Below are 16,540 nucleotides of genomic sequence, written 5' to 3'. Positions count from 1 at the left end.
AGGGTTAGGGGTCTGTTTAGAACGATGATGAACAGGAGCGGAGAGGGGGGGTGTTCAGTTAGGGGCTGGGTAAGGTTTGGGATTTATATAGGGGTAGGGTGGATTGGTATCGTCCATTGGATCAATTAGAATGGAGGGCTAGGATCTATTCACTTAACCAAACGGTGTCGTTTGGTTTAAGTTAGGGGGACGGGTTGAACCGGGGCAGTGGGTCGGGTAAGGGTCTTGGGTTAGGGTGATGAGATCTTGGCCGTTGGTTGTATTTAATCCAACGGCCCTTGATAAGGGTGACCAAACGACGTCGTTTGATTCTGCTTGAATTGGACCGGACATGGGGCTGTTGGGATTGGGCTTGTGAAGGGAATTAATTGATTTGGGCCTGGATTTTAATCCAGGTCCAATCTTTTACTAGTATGTTTTTTTTTTATTTTTCAATTAATTCATTTTCTAATTTAAAAAAAATTATAAAACCATTTTAACTTCACAAAAATATATTAATTACTCTATAACCATTATTTAACACATAGACAAAAACATCAATCACACAGTGAAACATTTAAAATAGAACCAATGCGTATTTTTTGCGATTTTATTTAAATTATCTCTTAAATGCATAATTAAATCCTATATGCATGCAATATGTATTTTACTTTATTTTTATTTTATTATGACAAATATAAACATTTACGGACATAATACAAATATTTAACACCACGCAAATTCACAAATTACACAGTAAAATATATTTATTTTGATTTATTTTGGAGCAATTTTTCGTAATGCAAAAATCACGTGCTCACAGCAATAGTTTAGGAGAACAGGTTAATCGACAGTTGCACGACATCAACCTTCGTGTTTTTACTCTCGTTCTCACCAAAACAATCATATAAGGTACACGGCATTAACCTTCGTGCTCTTCCTCACATAAACTCTCATATCAAGGCACAGAATGACCCTTCGTGCATAAATATTCAAAACATGGCACGAAATGACCCTTCGTGCATAATATTCAAAACATGGCACGGAATGACCCTTCGTGCATAATTATTCAAAACATGGCATGGAATAACCCTTCGTGCATAATTATTCAAAACATGGCACGGAATGACCCTTCGTGCATAATTATTCAAAACATGGCACGGAATGACCCTTCGTGCTTTTACACTCTTTCCTCACAATAACAAACAATGCACGACATCACCCTTCGTGCTTTATCGCTCTTCCTCACCCAAAAACAATCACAAACAAAGAGGGGCAAGGGAGTGAATAAATAATGATAGGAAATCCCGGCAAGGGAATACAATTAAACAACTAAATCCCGGCAAGGGAGCACAATTAAACAGTCAAAGCCCGGCAAGGGAACAATATCAATAATCTCAGCATCCCGGCAAGGGAGATAATTAACAAAACGGCAAACATCCCGTCAAGGGAACAATTCAATAATTCTTTCTCTTTCTTTCACTTTTGCCTCTTATCTCACTTTACCACCTGAGCCAACGCTTCAAAGGGGTTCAATCATTTCATATACTTTCACGCTTTATAATATACTCGAGCCAATGCTCCAAGAATGTACAAATCATAATTCTTCCTCAAGCTCTTCACATTATATGAAATTTATCAATTTAACAAGGAAGATGTATCACAAAATCCGAATAACCACAAATAAGACTCACGGTCATGCTAGACTCCGGTGTATAGATACTCGTCACCATGTCTATACACCATACTCAACAATTAGCAAATAGCAAACAACACTCTAATCCTATTCCCTCAAGCCAAAGTTAGAACAAACATTTACCTCGGTCCAAAGATTAGCAATCAACCCTCAAATACCGCCTTTCCTTTATAATCCGACTCCGAAACAACGATATCAAGGCATAATTAATTCAATAATATCAATAAAGACTCGATAACAAAATCCCATAGCTTAGATATGAAGTTCCTAGCATTCTTCCAAAAATACCAAAATTCGACCCCGGGCCCACATGATCCAAACACGAGGCTCGGACCAAAACCCGAATACCCATAACCCCACGAGTTCAAATATATAATTTATTTTAAGATTCGACCCCAAATTGAGGTTGAATCACTCAAAATTCCCAAAAACCTAACTCTACCCAAAACCCCTAATTTCTACTCTAAATTACATGTTTTAGGCTTAGGAATTCAATAGACATTGATGGAAAAATGAAGAAAACGAGTTAAAATTTACTAACCCAAGAAGTCTTGGTGAAGAAGTGCTCAAAAATTCGCTCAAAAGCTGTGGAGAAGAAGAACTCGTGTGAAATATGGACTAAACCTCGTCACTGTTCTATTTTGGGTATTTAAAATCGCTGGGCAAAAATGCCCTATGCGATCGCGAAGAAGGTAATGCGATCGCATAAGGTAAGGGGAAGCTGGTCATTGCGATCGCGGAAGGGCTGATGCGAACGCATAAAAGAAAAGGCTATGCATTCCAGGCTTGGACTTAATGATACGCGAACGCGGATTTAAGGTTGCGTTCGCATTGAAGGATCGGGCTAAGCTATGCGATCGCGGATGAATCTATGCATTCGAATAGAACAAATATGGGCACCTGAAGGATTACTCTATGCGATCACAATGCTACCTATGCGATCGCATAAAACTAGATACCAAAACACCAGAACTGAAACTTCTACAACTTTTCTAAGGCCAAAACCACTCTGAAACACTTCTGAAACACTCCCGAGCCCTCGGGGCTCCTAACCAAACACACACACTAACTCAACAACATCCTACGAACTTAACCATGCGATTAAATCGCCAAAATAACATCATAAACGAGGAATCAAACCTCAAAATCATCACTTTTTCATCAAACTTCATAAACTTTCAAACTTAGAGTTTTAGGTCCGAAATACGTCAAATGACGTCCGATTTCAACCAAATTTTACAGAAAGTGGTTAAACCACATATAAGACCTGTACCGAGCGCCGGAACCAAAATACGGGCCCGATACCAACACTTTCTAATACATTTTCATTTCAAATTGCCAAATAAATTTCAGAAAAATAATTTCTTTTAAAAAATTATTTCTCGGCCTCGGGACCTCGGATTTCGATTCTGGGCATACGCCTGAGTCCCATATTTTTCTACGGACCCTCCGGGACCGTCAAATCACGGGTCCGGGTCTGTTTACCCAAAATATTGACCAAAGTCAACTTTAACCATTTTAAAGCCACAATTTATCAAATTTTACATAATTTAACACATAAGCTTTTCCGGCTACGCGCCCGGACTGTGCACGCAAATCGAGGCAATTAAAGGTGAGGTTTTCAAGGCCTCGAAAGCACGGAAAAGGGAGAAAACCGGTGATGACCCTTTGGGTCGTCACAGTTTATCATCGGACGATTATTCTTTCCAAAGATTTATTTACAAGAGCATATTTTTTATAATACTAACCGAAAGCATGTCAAGCATTTTTAAGGCTCTAGTAGATGATCGAGTTGTAAATGAGTATAATGGAGAATTTACCTTATCTTCACATTCCAAATAATGCGAAGCAAAGAGAAAATTAGTAAGTCCAACGATCGATTAAGGTACCAAGGTATGACCAGCTCTCTATTGCATCTTTATGATAAATATTTTGGTATACCTGATCCCATAATATTTATTTATAGTGTCACAAAAGATCTTTGGTTGATTCTAAATCATGGATTACTGCATGCAAGAACTAATTGCTGTGATTTAGTAGAGTATTTTCAGATGCAAACCTTGCAGGCAACAAAGTGGAATGAAATAAAAATGGGATGGAGATTTTTTATATTCTCATGTCATGAAAAGGATAACAACTTTCATGAGAATGATCCCATATCCTTCTTTTTGGTGATATAAATATATGACCATTTCTTGACTCTTGTATGCATTATTATGTTGTAATCTTTCTAAGAGTTTTAAGTCTTTGCTCAAATTTCTCTTGAAAGTTTAACATGTTAGGATATCAAAAGTTTCTTAATCTTTCTAAATCATCGAGTGTTTTTCAAGTGACTATGTGTTATTACACTGTCTTATATGCTAAATGATGTTTTGAAAAATCAAGTATTCTGTGAGTTTTTTAATCTCTGCTAAGCTTTCAATCATGTGAAATGATGTTCTTCTGTGGTCTACAATTCTTTTTGTCTACCTACAACGACAGTTCAATATTTTTTTAGCTTTGGGTTAATACTTTGGATATTTTGGTCGGATTAAAGCTGTTAACTAGCTTAAAATTTTGTTTAAAGGGAATCATTACTACATATTTTTTATAACTCCCTGGATGATTATAAGTTATAGTTATACTTTACTTGCATATTCCCTTCACCTTTTTGATGATGCCAAAAGGGGGAGAAAGTAATGTGTACAAAAGTTCGAAAAAGGTAGAATGTATGGAGACAGGGGGAGCATGACGAAGGAACACTTAGAGTAATGGGGAGCCTTTACGTGGCATGACGTCTATGCATGAAAGAGAAAGCTTGACATTTCAGGGAAGTAATCTTTACTGTACTTTAATTAAGTCTTTGATTAAATGTTCTTATTTTGTACTCAATGGTTTGCCATCATCAAAAAGGAAGAGATTGTTAGCTTCAAGGTTTTCACGTATTAATTTTGATGATAACAAACCAAAAAAACTATTAATCAAAGAACATTTACTTGTGATAATTTTATTCTTGTACAAGAAAGAAAATATTGGTAAAGATCCAAACAAATATGGGAAAGAGAATATCATGTGAAGAATTCATCAAGGAAGATTATTTTTAGAGATATAATTTAGAAGGAATAATCTCTGAAAGTGAAATTTCAAATATTGAATGGCTTACTACAATATCAGAAGAAGAATCTATGGAACTTATGGATGGAAAGCTTTTCAACATCTCGAAAGGAAAGTTGCTAAAATCATGGAGAAGATCTATTATTTTACGGAAGGAAGATACTACATGGAAAAGATACTACAAGACCAAGGAAGAATATATTTTCTATGGAAAGAAAATATATTATGAATGTAGTACAATTTATATTATGGAAAGATATTATTTTCCAAGATCAAGAAAGGAATTTTTTCAATATAATGGGAGAAGAATATATTTTCTATGGAAAGAAAATATATTATGGGTCAAATTTGACCTCAAAAATGGAGTCAAATTTATGTTTATAATGTATAGATGGGAGTCAAATTTATGTTTATAGGACTCCATATTTGTTAGTTTACAGAATATCCAAATGCTAGTTTCTATACTTTTGATTTTTCTCTCTCAATATATACTCTCTAGAATTACAGATTTTTTAAGTACCCAAACCTTAAGATGCTATTGTTTATATAAAGCGTTTGGCAAAACTAGCTACACTATTTTCCGCAAACTCCTTACTTAACTTTGTGCGGAGGAAGGATGGGATTGCTCTTCCCTTAACCAAAGATCTCAGGTTCGAGCCTTGAGTATAGAAAAATCCTTGGTAGAGAGCGTTTCCCCCTGAATGAGGTCCTACGCAGCGCAAATCCAAATATAATCAAGCTCCAATCAAATATCCAAATTCCTATTAGAACTTTTCTAATTAAAGAGAGAAAGAAAATATATACTATTTGAAAAGATGCATGTACGGAATCTTGTTTTAGAGCCTACTATTAGCGGCGTGTTAGCAATTTCACTGCTGTTAGAAGTTGTTGGAGAAATGGAATGAACACCTCGATAGTCTCGCTATTTGTCATCTTCTTTGTGCGAATTAGGATCCCATGCCATCAATGTCACATAAAACGGTTACTCATTAATTAATTCCCTAGTAAAATATGAGACGCCAATTACTTTGGAGTGCCGAGCAATGAGCTATTGAGAAAGACTGAGTGACTGTTCCCTAAGAGGTTGTATTTGCTTTCATTGTTATTGCATATAGCTGTTATATATCATTGTTTGAAACTTCTGGGAGATACTATATCCGATTTTTACTTGAACTTGGCTTGTATAAATTGATTTGACTTAAATTGCCGGATTTAAAAGTATGCCTACTTTTTCTCGTTGAGATTATTGAAATTTAACTATGACTGTGTCGTTCGTCATTATCTTCAGTTCTTCATTTAGTCTTTGTTACCTACTGAGTTGGTTGTACTCACGCTACACTTTGCACTTTGTGTGCAAATCCAGGTGTTTTCGGACACGGTGGGTGTTGATATTGCGCACAGTTGATCTTTGGAGACTACGAGGTAGCTGCCCGGCGTTCGCAGTCCTTATTTCTCCATCCTTATCTTTTCTTTTATTGTATTTAGATCCAGACTTTCGCGGTCATTACTTTTCTAGATTAATGATGTATAGATGCTCATGAGCTCAATGACACCCGATTTGAGAATTTTTCGCATTTATGTTTTGGATTTTTATCCGTTTATGCAAATTTTTGCTATTTAAAAACTACTTTGATTCGTTTTCTGTCAATTGTTGGGATTACTAAACAATATATCAAATTTGCATATGCCACATCCAGATAATCAATAAAACAGAATCCCACCTTTATTATATGCTCTTTCCCCCTGTCTCGAAAGATGGTTAGAAGTGAAATTTTTTTACTTTAAGCCTCACACAATGATAAAAAAAAAAGTCTTATGCAACTTGGCATATGCAAATGTCTACGGAGTACTGTGTATTTTCTTTTCCAGAGGTCTCTTGAAAAATTAGTTGTTATGTTAGGCATTGCTTGTAACTCTCAGTCGACCTTTTTATTAGCTTAATAATATTATATATTTGTTAGGGAAAAAACACATTTTATCTGTGGACTATGCGCGCGGTTAAGGGTGGTTATTTGTCTTACTGTGAATGGGGTACCTATTGCATTTATGATGAAAGTTTAAGGTGGTTGTTTGGAATTTACTGTACTTTAGGGACTTCTTTTTCTGTACTTTACGGACCTATTCGAATGACGTACTATATTAACTGTGTAATTATGAGTGTTTTTCGCGAAACAAAAAGAAAGAAAAAAATATGAGTGTTTTTTGAGCTTGTGTGTATAACCAGAGGCGAACCTATGTGGTGAGTTGAGGAGTCACGTGACCCCGTTGGTCTCGGTAAAAACTCTGTATATACATATTATATATATTTATACATATATATGAGACTCTTTAAATATTTTAAGTGTGCCTCCAAAAACAAAGAGGCGGATGGAAGAAGTGGTTGCTTTGGGGCCTTAAATTCCCAACTTTGCTGGGGACGTATGTTCGAGATCCCCTTTGGCCCTTTAGATTCTTTTTTTTCCTCCTTTCTATTTTTATTCTTTGAGTACAATATAATTTATATATAATAGCAAATTGCTTTATCTTTTACTTTTATCTCTTTTTTTTGAATTCAATTATAATTGAGTACTAATATATAATAGTTAACTTAATTAATATTTTAGTTCTTTGATTACAATATAATTTATATTTAATAGCAAATTATTTTTTTTTACTTTTATCTTTTTTTTTTATTTCATTTATAGTTTAGTACTAATACACAATAGTCAACTTAATTAATTTTATTCCTTCTCTTCCCATAGCACCCATTTTACGAAGAAATCTCTTTTTCTCATATATATATATATATATGTGTGTGTGTGTGTGTGTGTGTGTGTGTGTGTGTTCGGTATTTTTTTTCTTCTTTAAAATATTATAGCTGATAATTAGCATACAGTGGTGCCCTCATCGCGCTCAAATTCTGAGTCCGCTTCTATGGATAACAACCATAAATTTAAGTACTCATCATTGTCTCAAACAAAGTCACCACAATATGAAGTAAAGATAAATATAATACAAAGAGGTTCCTTTGCGTAAACCTACAGAAAGGACAAATAATATAACGCACAGAAACGGGAACAATGAAATATAAGTTAGATATATTTATTGGTAGCAAAATGATCAAAAGAAAATAGTTAACCACCTATCTATCTATCTATCTATCTATCTATCTATACTATATTAAAAGCACGGAGACCCTTAGCGAAATGTCGTTTAACTTTTTTACCCTTTTAAAATAGAGTTTGCATTATATAAAATAGTCATTTGATTATTTACCTAATATATTTAGGATCTTATAATCACGTAAAATTTTGTATATTAAATCTTGCCTTATTTAAAATACTACTCTATAAAAAGTTCAAATATTTAGGACTTTAAAGTAATTACTATTATAACTAATACAAATCTTTCCAAACATGAGTTGTCGAAACATGAGTTGTCGACATAAAAATGTAAAGTTTACATGGAAACTTTACCTCATTAATATGGTGGTAAAACTAGAGCATCTTTATGAGATATATTTTAAAATTCAAGTTTATGTTATATTCAACTCGATTATATGTATGATTGATATTATTTGGTTGACTATTTAAATGATTGATTCATGGGTAAAATACTAGCACTTCAATCCAAATTAGAATATATTGAACTTTCTGATAAGTTTATTCATTCATATATTAATATTTATTTTACAAATTGAAACTAGATAAAAAGGGAAAAAAATCAGATTTATATAATTATAAAACCAAACAAAAAGCATTATTCAATTGGATTAAAATAAAATTCCACAAAAATTATATAGTGTTGAATTTAGTCTCAAAATTTTTTTGAATCGCAATACCTTGAAAGTTATGAATACCAATATCAAGCTACTTTAAGAAATAAAAAACTAATGTAAACATATAAATCTTATAAATTTATTTAATATTTCAACTAAATCTTGCGATCCTTTTCTTATTTTAATCATGTGATATAGTAATTTTATAAAAGAAAATTAATACCAAAATTGAAACTAGATAAAAAGGGAAAAATCGAATTTATATAATTATAAAACCAAACAAAAAGCACGATTCAGTTGGATTAAAATAAAATACCACAAAAATTATATAGTGTTGGATTTAGTCTCAAAATTCTTTTGAATCGTAATACCTTGAAAGTTACGAATACCAATTCCAAGCTACTTTATGAAATTTAAAAACTAATGTAAACATGTACATCTTATAAATTTATTTAATATTTCAACTAAATCTTGCGTATTAGATCCTTTCCTTATTTTAATCATGTGATATAGTAATTTTATAAAAGAAAATTAATACCAAAAATGAAAATTTTCATAGAGAATAAGTAAAAACATAACTATTACTCGTTGTAAGTTTGAATTATTCGTTGTATAAAATTGTAATCAATTAGTTTTATATAATTTAATTATCTTTAAATAAAAAATGCAAGTGAAAAAAAAATATGATAAGTATGCAGTAGATAATCCTAATACTTCTAGATTAAAAGTGAATCTGATAGGAAGTCCCTAAAGTACAGTAAATTAAAAGTAGGATTCACTTTAATTATGATACAACTACAGTATACTTATTCTAATATTTCGGCGGGAAAGCCGATATACCTTAGATTAACGTTTTCAGATTTTCTTTCTACTAGGAAATCACTTAACTTCAACATTTTATGTTTTTCTATTTTGTTTAAATTTTTATTTTGTGAAAATAAATCATAACCACATTGCATATAGTCAGCAACTAAGTTTTTGAGCTTCGAAAATGTTCTTACCAATTAAAAGTATTGGGTTGACTTTTATATTCATTAAGTTAAATTTTACACTAAACATAATAATTATTCAATTATTTTCCAATTTAATGGTAGTCTAGACTCATAAGACTTTATTTGTTTCAAACTACCTCTACTCCCTTATAGATGTCCGCGCATGACTTTTTAAACTGATATTATACACCTTGAATTTTTTTCAATCTAGACTTAAAAGTGTGATGAAAGTAAATTTTGTGTTCTAAGGCCTTAAAAATCTCTTTCGGCATCACCTCGATTTGCGTGCGTAGTCCGGGCGCGTAGCCGGAAAACTATTATGTGAAAATTTGTGAAAAATGATAAATTTTGCCTTTAAAATAGATTTAAGTTGACTTCGGTCAATATTTTGGGTAAACGAACGCGGACCTGTGATTTGACGGTCCCGAAGGGTGCGTTGGAAAATATGGGACTTCGGCGTATGCCCGAAATCGAATTCCGAGGTCCTAAGCCCGAGAAATGAATTTTTAAAGAAAATTGTTTTATGAAATTATTTATGAGATTTTGAAATGAATTGTGATTAGAAATTGATGGTATCGGGCCCGTATTTTGGTTCCGGCGCCCGGTACAGGTCTTATATGTGATTTAAGATAAGTTTGTGAAATTTGGTAAGAAACGGACTTGAAACGACGTGAATCGGATCATATTTGAGAAAAATGGGAAATTTGAAGTTCTTGAGAAATTTCATGATTTGATACTAAATTCATAGTTGTTGATGTTATTTTTGTTATTTGAATGTACGAGCGAGTCTGTATGATGTTTTTAGGTTGATGTGCATGTTTGGTTTGGAGCCCCGAGGGCTCGAGTGAGTTTTGGATAGGCCACGGGGTGACTTTTTGGACTTAAGGAATTGCAGGCTTCAGCTATTTCTGTGCAGGCCTGTCTGGCTCGCAAATGCGAGGGCTATGTCGCAATTGCGAAAGTAGCCCAGGCCAGCCTATCTCGCAACTGCGAGGATTTTGATCGCAAATGCGATCCCCCGGCTTGTGGCCAGTCATCGCAAATACGACATGTGGATCGCAATTCCCAGCTCGCAAATGTGAGCCCTTTTTTTCGCAAATGCGAACATAGCAGAGGTCGAGGTTCGCAATTGCGAACCCTGGTCGTAATTCCCATAGCTGCAACCTGCAATTTTTATACTTAGTCGAAAAACTCCCGTTTTTCACACTCTTTCAAAACCAAAATATTCTTGGGCAATTTTTCAAAGACAACTCTTCTTCCAAATCGATTGTAAGTCAATTTTAATTCTTTTTTTTTCAATCATTAACATCTTTTAACATGATTTCAACTCAAAATCAATGATTTTCATGGGGAAAATTGGGTGTTTTGGGTAGAACCTAGGTTTTTAAAAAAAAAAAAGGGATTTGGACCTCGATTTGAGGTCCGATTTCAAAACAAATTATGTATTTGGGTTCGTGGGGGAATAGGTAATCGGGTTTTGGTTCGAACCTCGGGTTTTGACCATGTGGGCCCGGGGGCGATTTTTGACTTTTTAGGTAAAACTTTAGAAAACTCATTTTCGTGCATTAGAATTGATTCATTTAGCGTTATTGATGTAATTAAGTAACTTGTGGCTAGATACGAGCAAATTGGTGGTGGAATCACGAGGTAAAGCGATAGTAGAGGCTTGAATTGTGTTCGTGGCATCAAGGTAAGTGTTTGGTCTAACCCTAGCTTAAGGGATTAAGAGTTGTGTCCTATGTGCTACATGTTATTTGTTGAGTACGACGTATAGGCATGATGACGATTATCTATACGTTGGTGTCAAGCATGACTGTGAGTCTTAAATTGAAATTGTTGTGTTCTTAATAAATCCTACAAATTCCTAAGTTGTTGATTTTCTGTGTTGAGCAAGGATTATGATTATCCTCGTGGGAAGTACTTATGATTGAGTATTGGTGCTAATTAAGGTAGTTAGATGTGGGAACAAGTTTCGTTATAGCTGATTTCCCTTGCCGGGACGTAGTTGCTTATACTGTCAATTCTTTTCCTGGGATAGTGTGGCTTCTTTATTGATCCCTTGCCGGGACTCTTGTTGTGATTAGTGTTGAACTGTATATTTGGATCGAGTTGCACGCCGCAATATTGTTATATTTGGATCGGATTGCATGCCGCAACAATATTATATTTGGATCGGGTTGCACGCCACAACAATAATATAATTGGACCGGGTTGCACGCCGCAATAGTGATAAATGATATGGATCGGGTTGCACGCTACAACAGTGATAAATGATATGGATCGGGTTGCACGCCGCAACAGAGTTAGTATGTTTTTAGAGTGGCTTGCGCGCCACAACAATTGATAATACAAAGTGTTTTTAGATTGGATACAAGTCCTTATTGTTTTGCTGTAAATTCTAAATTGTTCTTATGCCTTCCTCTTAATTTACTGTTGGTACCGATGTTTCCCCACAGCATGTACCCCCTCCCATCTCTACGTGTTTATTCCTGTTTTATTTTTCGCTGCATATTATATAACTGCACAGGTTTATTTGGTAGTCTGGTCCTAGCCTCGTCACTACTTCGCCGGGGTTAGGCCAGGCACTTACCAACATATGGGGTCAGTTGTGTTGATGCTACACTCTGCACTATGTGCAAATCCTGGAGCAGCTTTTGGACAGTAGCATTTGGGGTGGCTGCCTTCAGTCCAGCTAGAGAGCCCGAGGTAGTCCTGCATGCGTCCGCAGGCCCGACGTTCTCTTCTATCCTATTATGTATTCTATTTTTATTTGTTTCCGAGACAGATTGTACTTTCTTTTTAGACATTTGTTGTAGTATTCATAGAAAGCCCGTGATATTATGACACCGGATTCCGGGTAGAGATGTATGTTGACGTAGTCGTATTGGTTATGGTTACTTATATCAGATTAAGTCTTCCGCTTGTTTTTACTTAACGTTAATATTTTACTGTTGATCACATGTTAGTTTAAGTTGTTAAAAAGGACAAATAAATGAGTTAGAAATTCTACAATACGCGGCTTGCCTAGCTTCCACGAGTAGGCGCCATCACGACTCCCAAAGGTGGAAAATCTGGGTCGTGACAAAAAGTAACATGCAAGTATAGACTCAATAAGCACGCGCATATTCTTGAGCATTTTTAGCTCAAGAATCACATTTTAATTCCGAATTATTCACTCATTCAAAAACGTTTCAAATTATATAATAGTTTATTTTTAGTAACATGCTTATATTTTTATATCTATGAGACTATGACTCTCTCTCTCTCTATATATATATATATAATAGTACTCCATCAGGTCCATTTTAATTGATTTTGTGATTGTTTTCACACATATTAAGGAATCCATCTTTTAATATTAATTAACAATAAATTTGACCATATTAAACATTAATTTGTTCATTGAAAATAAAAATTAATGCCTCCTTGATATATGAAAAAATTAAATATTCTGAACCACATGCCAAAAAATCAATTAAAGTGGACTGGAGGATGTATTACAACAACAACAACAACAACAATAACAACAACCCAGTAGAATCCCACAAGTGGGGCCTGAGAAAGGTAGTGTGTACGCAGACCTTACCCTTACTCCGAAAGGGTAGAGAGGTTGTTTCCGAAAGACCCTCGGCTCAAGATAATAAAAAGACCAAAGGAAAGAATATTAGATTCATCACGGAGATCATAGGAAAAATAGGAACATAAAATGTAGAAGAAAAATGCAAAGCAAAAACGATCGCTAGTAAGTGGAACCTGCGTCGAAAATAGAAAATAGTAAGAAATGACATTACCCCTAGCTATCTTAGACAAACCCCTCCCGGAATAGGCTCACAAAGACACAAAGTAACGCAAGACTCAACTACCTCCTAGCCTACAACCGTAATACTTGACCTTCGCAACTTCCTATCAAGTATCAAGTCCTCAGAAACCTGAAGCCTCGCCATATCCTGTCTGATCACCTCTCCCCAATACTTCTTATGCTGCCCTCTACCTCTTCTTGTGCCTTCCACAACCAGCCGCTCACACCTCCTTACTAGAGCATATGGGCTTCTCCTCTGTACATGTCCGAACCATCTGAGCCTCGCTTCCCGCATCTTCTCATTAATGGGGGCCAGTGCACCTTCTCCCGAATATTATCATTCCTAATCTTATCCATCCTAGTGTGCCCGCACATCCATCTCAACATCCTCATTTATGATACTTTCATTTTTTGGATATGTGAGTTCTTAACAGGCCAACACTCAGCCCATATATCATGGCCGGTCTAACCAGTGCTTTATAGAGCTTACCTTTGAGTATCGTTAACACTCTCTTGTCGCACAAAACTCCAGACGCTAACCTCCACTTCATCCATCCTACCCCAATACGATGTGTGACATCCTCGTCGATCTCCCCTCCCCCGTGGATAACCGAACCAAGGTACTTGAAGCTGCCTCTACTTGGGATAACCTGTGACTCAAGCCTCACATCCACGTCCACTTCCCCCGTCTCAGCGCTGAACTTACACTCGAGGTATTTCGTCTTCGTTCTGCTTAGCTTGAAACCCTTAGATTCAAGCGACTGTCTCCAAACTTCCAATCTCTCATTAACATCTATTCGTGACTCATCAATAAAAACTATGTCATCGACGAATAGCATGCACGATGGTACCTCGCCTTGAATATGGTTTGTTATCGCATCCATTACCAGGGAGAATAAGAACGGTTTGAGCGTAGAGCCTTGGTGTAACCCCATCTCAATCGGAAAATGCTCAGAGTCGCCTCCTACTGTCCTAACCTGAGTCTTAGGCCCATCATACATGTCCTTAATTGCCATAATATAAGAAACCGACACACCTTTTGCCTCCAAACATCTCTAGAGAACTTCTCTAGGATTATATAAAACAAACACCAATACATATAAAATTTTGCTTATTAAATCTATCTTTATTTGAAGTATATAGAAAGCACTAATACTTAAAACTTTAAAATCAGATAAAATTTTATCTTATATAAATTATATGTTATTTTGAACTATTAATCAGAACTCTTTATTATATTTATATGATTTTCAAATCTTTATATCATTAAAATGGGATACATGCGAAATTGCACGTAAAAGCACAAATGCCCTAGGTGGAATATTGTTCACCATTTTTGCTTTTTAAAAATAAATTTAACATTGGACAAAAGTGTTATTTAGTAATTTTTCAACTTTCACCCTAATAACTAAAACTTCGACTATTAAGTATTTTCTTGTATTTGAACTAGGTAAAAGCTCATAATATTTATGAATTTAATATTTATTTATATAAATATAATTTTTTTCTTTATTTGGATAGTTGTCTTTTACAAAGTCCTTAAATATAAGTCCATCCTTTTCTTTTTACAGAAATCACTATCGTTTTTAATTTAGAAAAGAACCTCCCTTCCATCCACATTCTAAGGACTCATAAAAAAAAGGTACTTTTTCTCCTACTTTTTTGTGATTTATAATACTTTTAACCTATAATCTATTGCATTGCATGATGACCTAAACCACGGGAAAAATCCCATACATATATATAATTTCTGCTTATTCTTTTGTTTGATTTTTATTTTAAGAAAAGTTAAACTCACAATAAAATCTTGTGCAACTGCATCTTTCTTTTTTATTCATTTGTTTGATTTTTATCTTTCTAAAATTTCAAGTATTAGTATCTATATAGAGGCGTATCTAGCGTAAAAGCTATTGGTTCAATTGAACTCATAGCTTTCGCTCATACCCTATATTAAAAATCATTAAATACGTACAAACAATAAATTTTGAAGGGAAATTTTCATAAAGCACTATCTTTTAGTGGTAATTAGCTATCTATAGATACCATTTGCTATATTACATCCTGTAGACACGTTTTAAGTTGTTTTAAAATATATTTAGATTACTGTATTCATGAATACATTAGGAAAAAGAGACGTGAATCATGGAAGTTCAGTTAATAAGATGTTATATTCAACTATATTCAAGAGATGTATCATTGAATACAGTAACGTATATTCCTTAAAAAAGGGACCTTTCAACTGATTTAAAATGGAAAGAAAATCAATTTAGCAAATAGTCTCCTAATATAACTCAACTAACACAATTATATCACCCATAATCTGTATTTCTACCTTCATTAAAGATTTTCCATCCGAAAGTATCCAAAAATAGAGCAATCTGTGGATTTTCAATTCTCCCTTCTTTCTTTTCATTTTCTTTTGTTACATTTTGTACAAAACAATTTTCAACCAAGAAAAATCAAGATTGATACAATTGAATACAGAAATACGTTCAAATTCGGTTTTGCATATGGTAAGTTTAACAGTGTTATTGCTTCATTTTGGAAAGTGGAATAGTGAGAATAACTACGTCGATTATTCGATTGAGGGAATACTGATAAAGGAGTATGCGTCGTATAATGATGTGGTTGCGTCAATTTCTAAGTAACTGGACATAGATTTGAGCTCAAAGACCATTAAAATTTAATACAAAGTAGAAAGAAATTGCACGCCAATAGAAATACACAATGATATGGGTTTTAGGGTGTATGTAGAGTTGAAAAAAGAGAACAGAGAATTCGGGATGTATCCTTTGTGCATAACAACAATTGACAAAGAAGTTGTAGCCGGAGGTAGTTTAATTCAAGGCGACATTGTCCAAATGGACGAAGCAGTTCAAAGGTATAATTTCAATACAGATAGTACCCTTTCCCTTGATGTTGTCAATTCAGGCGAACCAATTGGGGTGTTCGAACTGGACAAGGATTTGATAATTTCAGAAACAAATCAAAGGGAGGTTATGGTTGGACAAGTATATAAGGATAAAGCTACATTGAAAGAGGTGATGGAGCATTACGCTATATCAGAAAGGTTTCAATTCCGGGTTGATAGGTCTAATGCAATCAGGTTTGAGTGTTCTTAAGTATTCATTATTTTTTTTGTATATTGTATTTCTGGTAGGACTTGTAAAGCATATGTAGGTGTATTTAGTTGTATTTGTGAATTTTTACTTGACCTTCTATGT

At 34.4% G+C, this 16,540-nt stretch overlaps 1 protein-coding gene across 1 annotated transcript; it reads right to left on the bottom strand.

Moving 5' to 3' along the window:
- Window positions 1-13,383: 13,383 nt before the first annotated feature.
- On the bottom strand, window positions 13,384-14,332 carry LOC138876289 (uncharacterized). Its single transcript, XM_070155201.1, has 2 exons — window positions 13,807-14,332; window positions 13,384-13,637 (listed from the first exon to the last, which is right to left on the bottom strand). Exons 1-2 carry the CDS (start codon window positions 14,330-14,332, stop codon window positions 13,384-13,386), a joined length of 780 nt encoding a protein of 259 aa, XP_070011302.1.
- Between the last annotated feature and the right edge of the window lie 2,208 nt (window positions 14,333-16,540).

This window comes from Nicotiana sylvestris, chromosome 8, assembly GCF_000393655.2.
Source record: "Nicotiana sylvestris chromosome 8, ASM39365v2, whole genome shotgun sequence".
Classification (NCBI taxonomy): domain Eukaryota; kingdom Viridiplantae; phylum Streptophyta; class Magnoliopsida; order Solanales; family Solanaceae; genus Nicotiana; species Nicotiana sylvestris.
Note: the sequence above shows the minus strand (reverse complement) of the source record. Positions and strands in the feature narration are given on the sequence as shown.

What these genes read in the sequence shown, in the direction of transcription:
- LOC138876289 (XM_070155201.1), bottom strand. Translation starts at nt 14,332, where the DNA reads ATGGCAATTAAGGACATGTATGATGGGCCTAAGACTCAGGTTAGGACA. An exon ending in AGTGTTAACGATACTCAAAG is followed by an intron (nt 13,638 to 13,806) that starts GTAAGCTCTATA and finishes ATTCGGGAGAAG; the next exon opens with GTGCACTGGCCCCCATTAAT.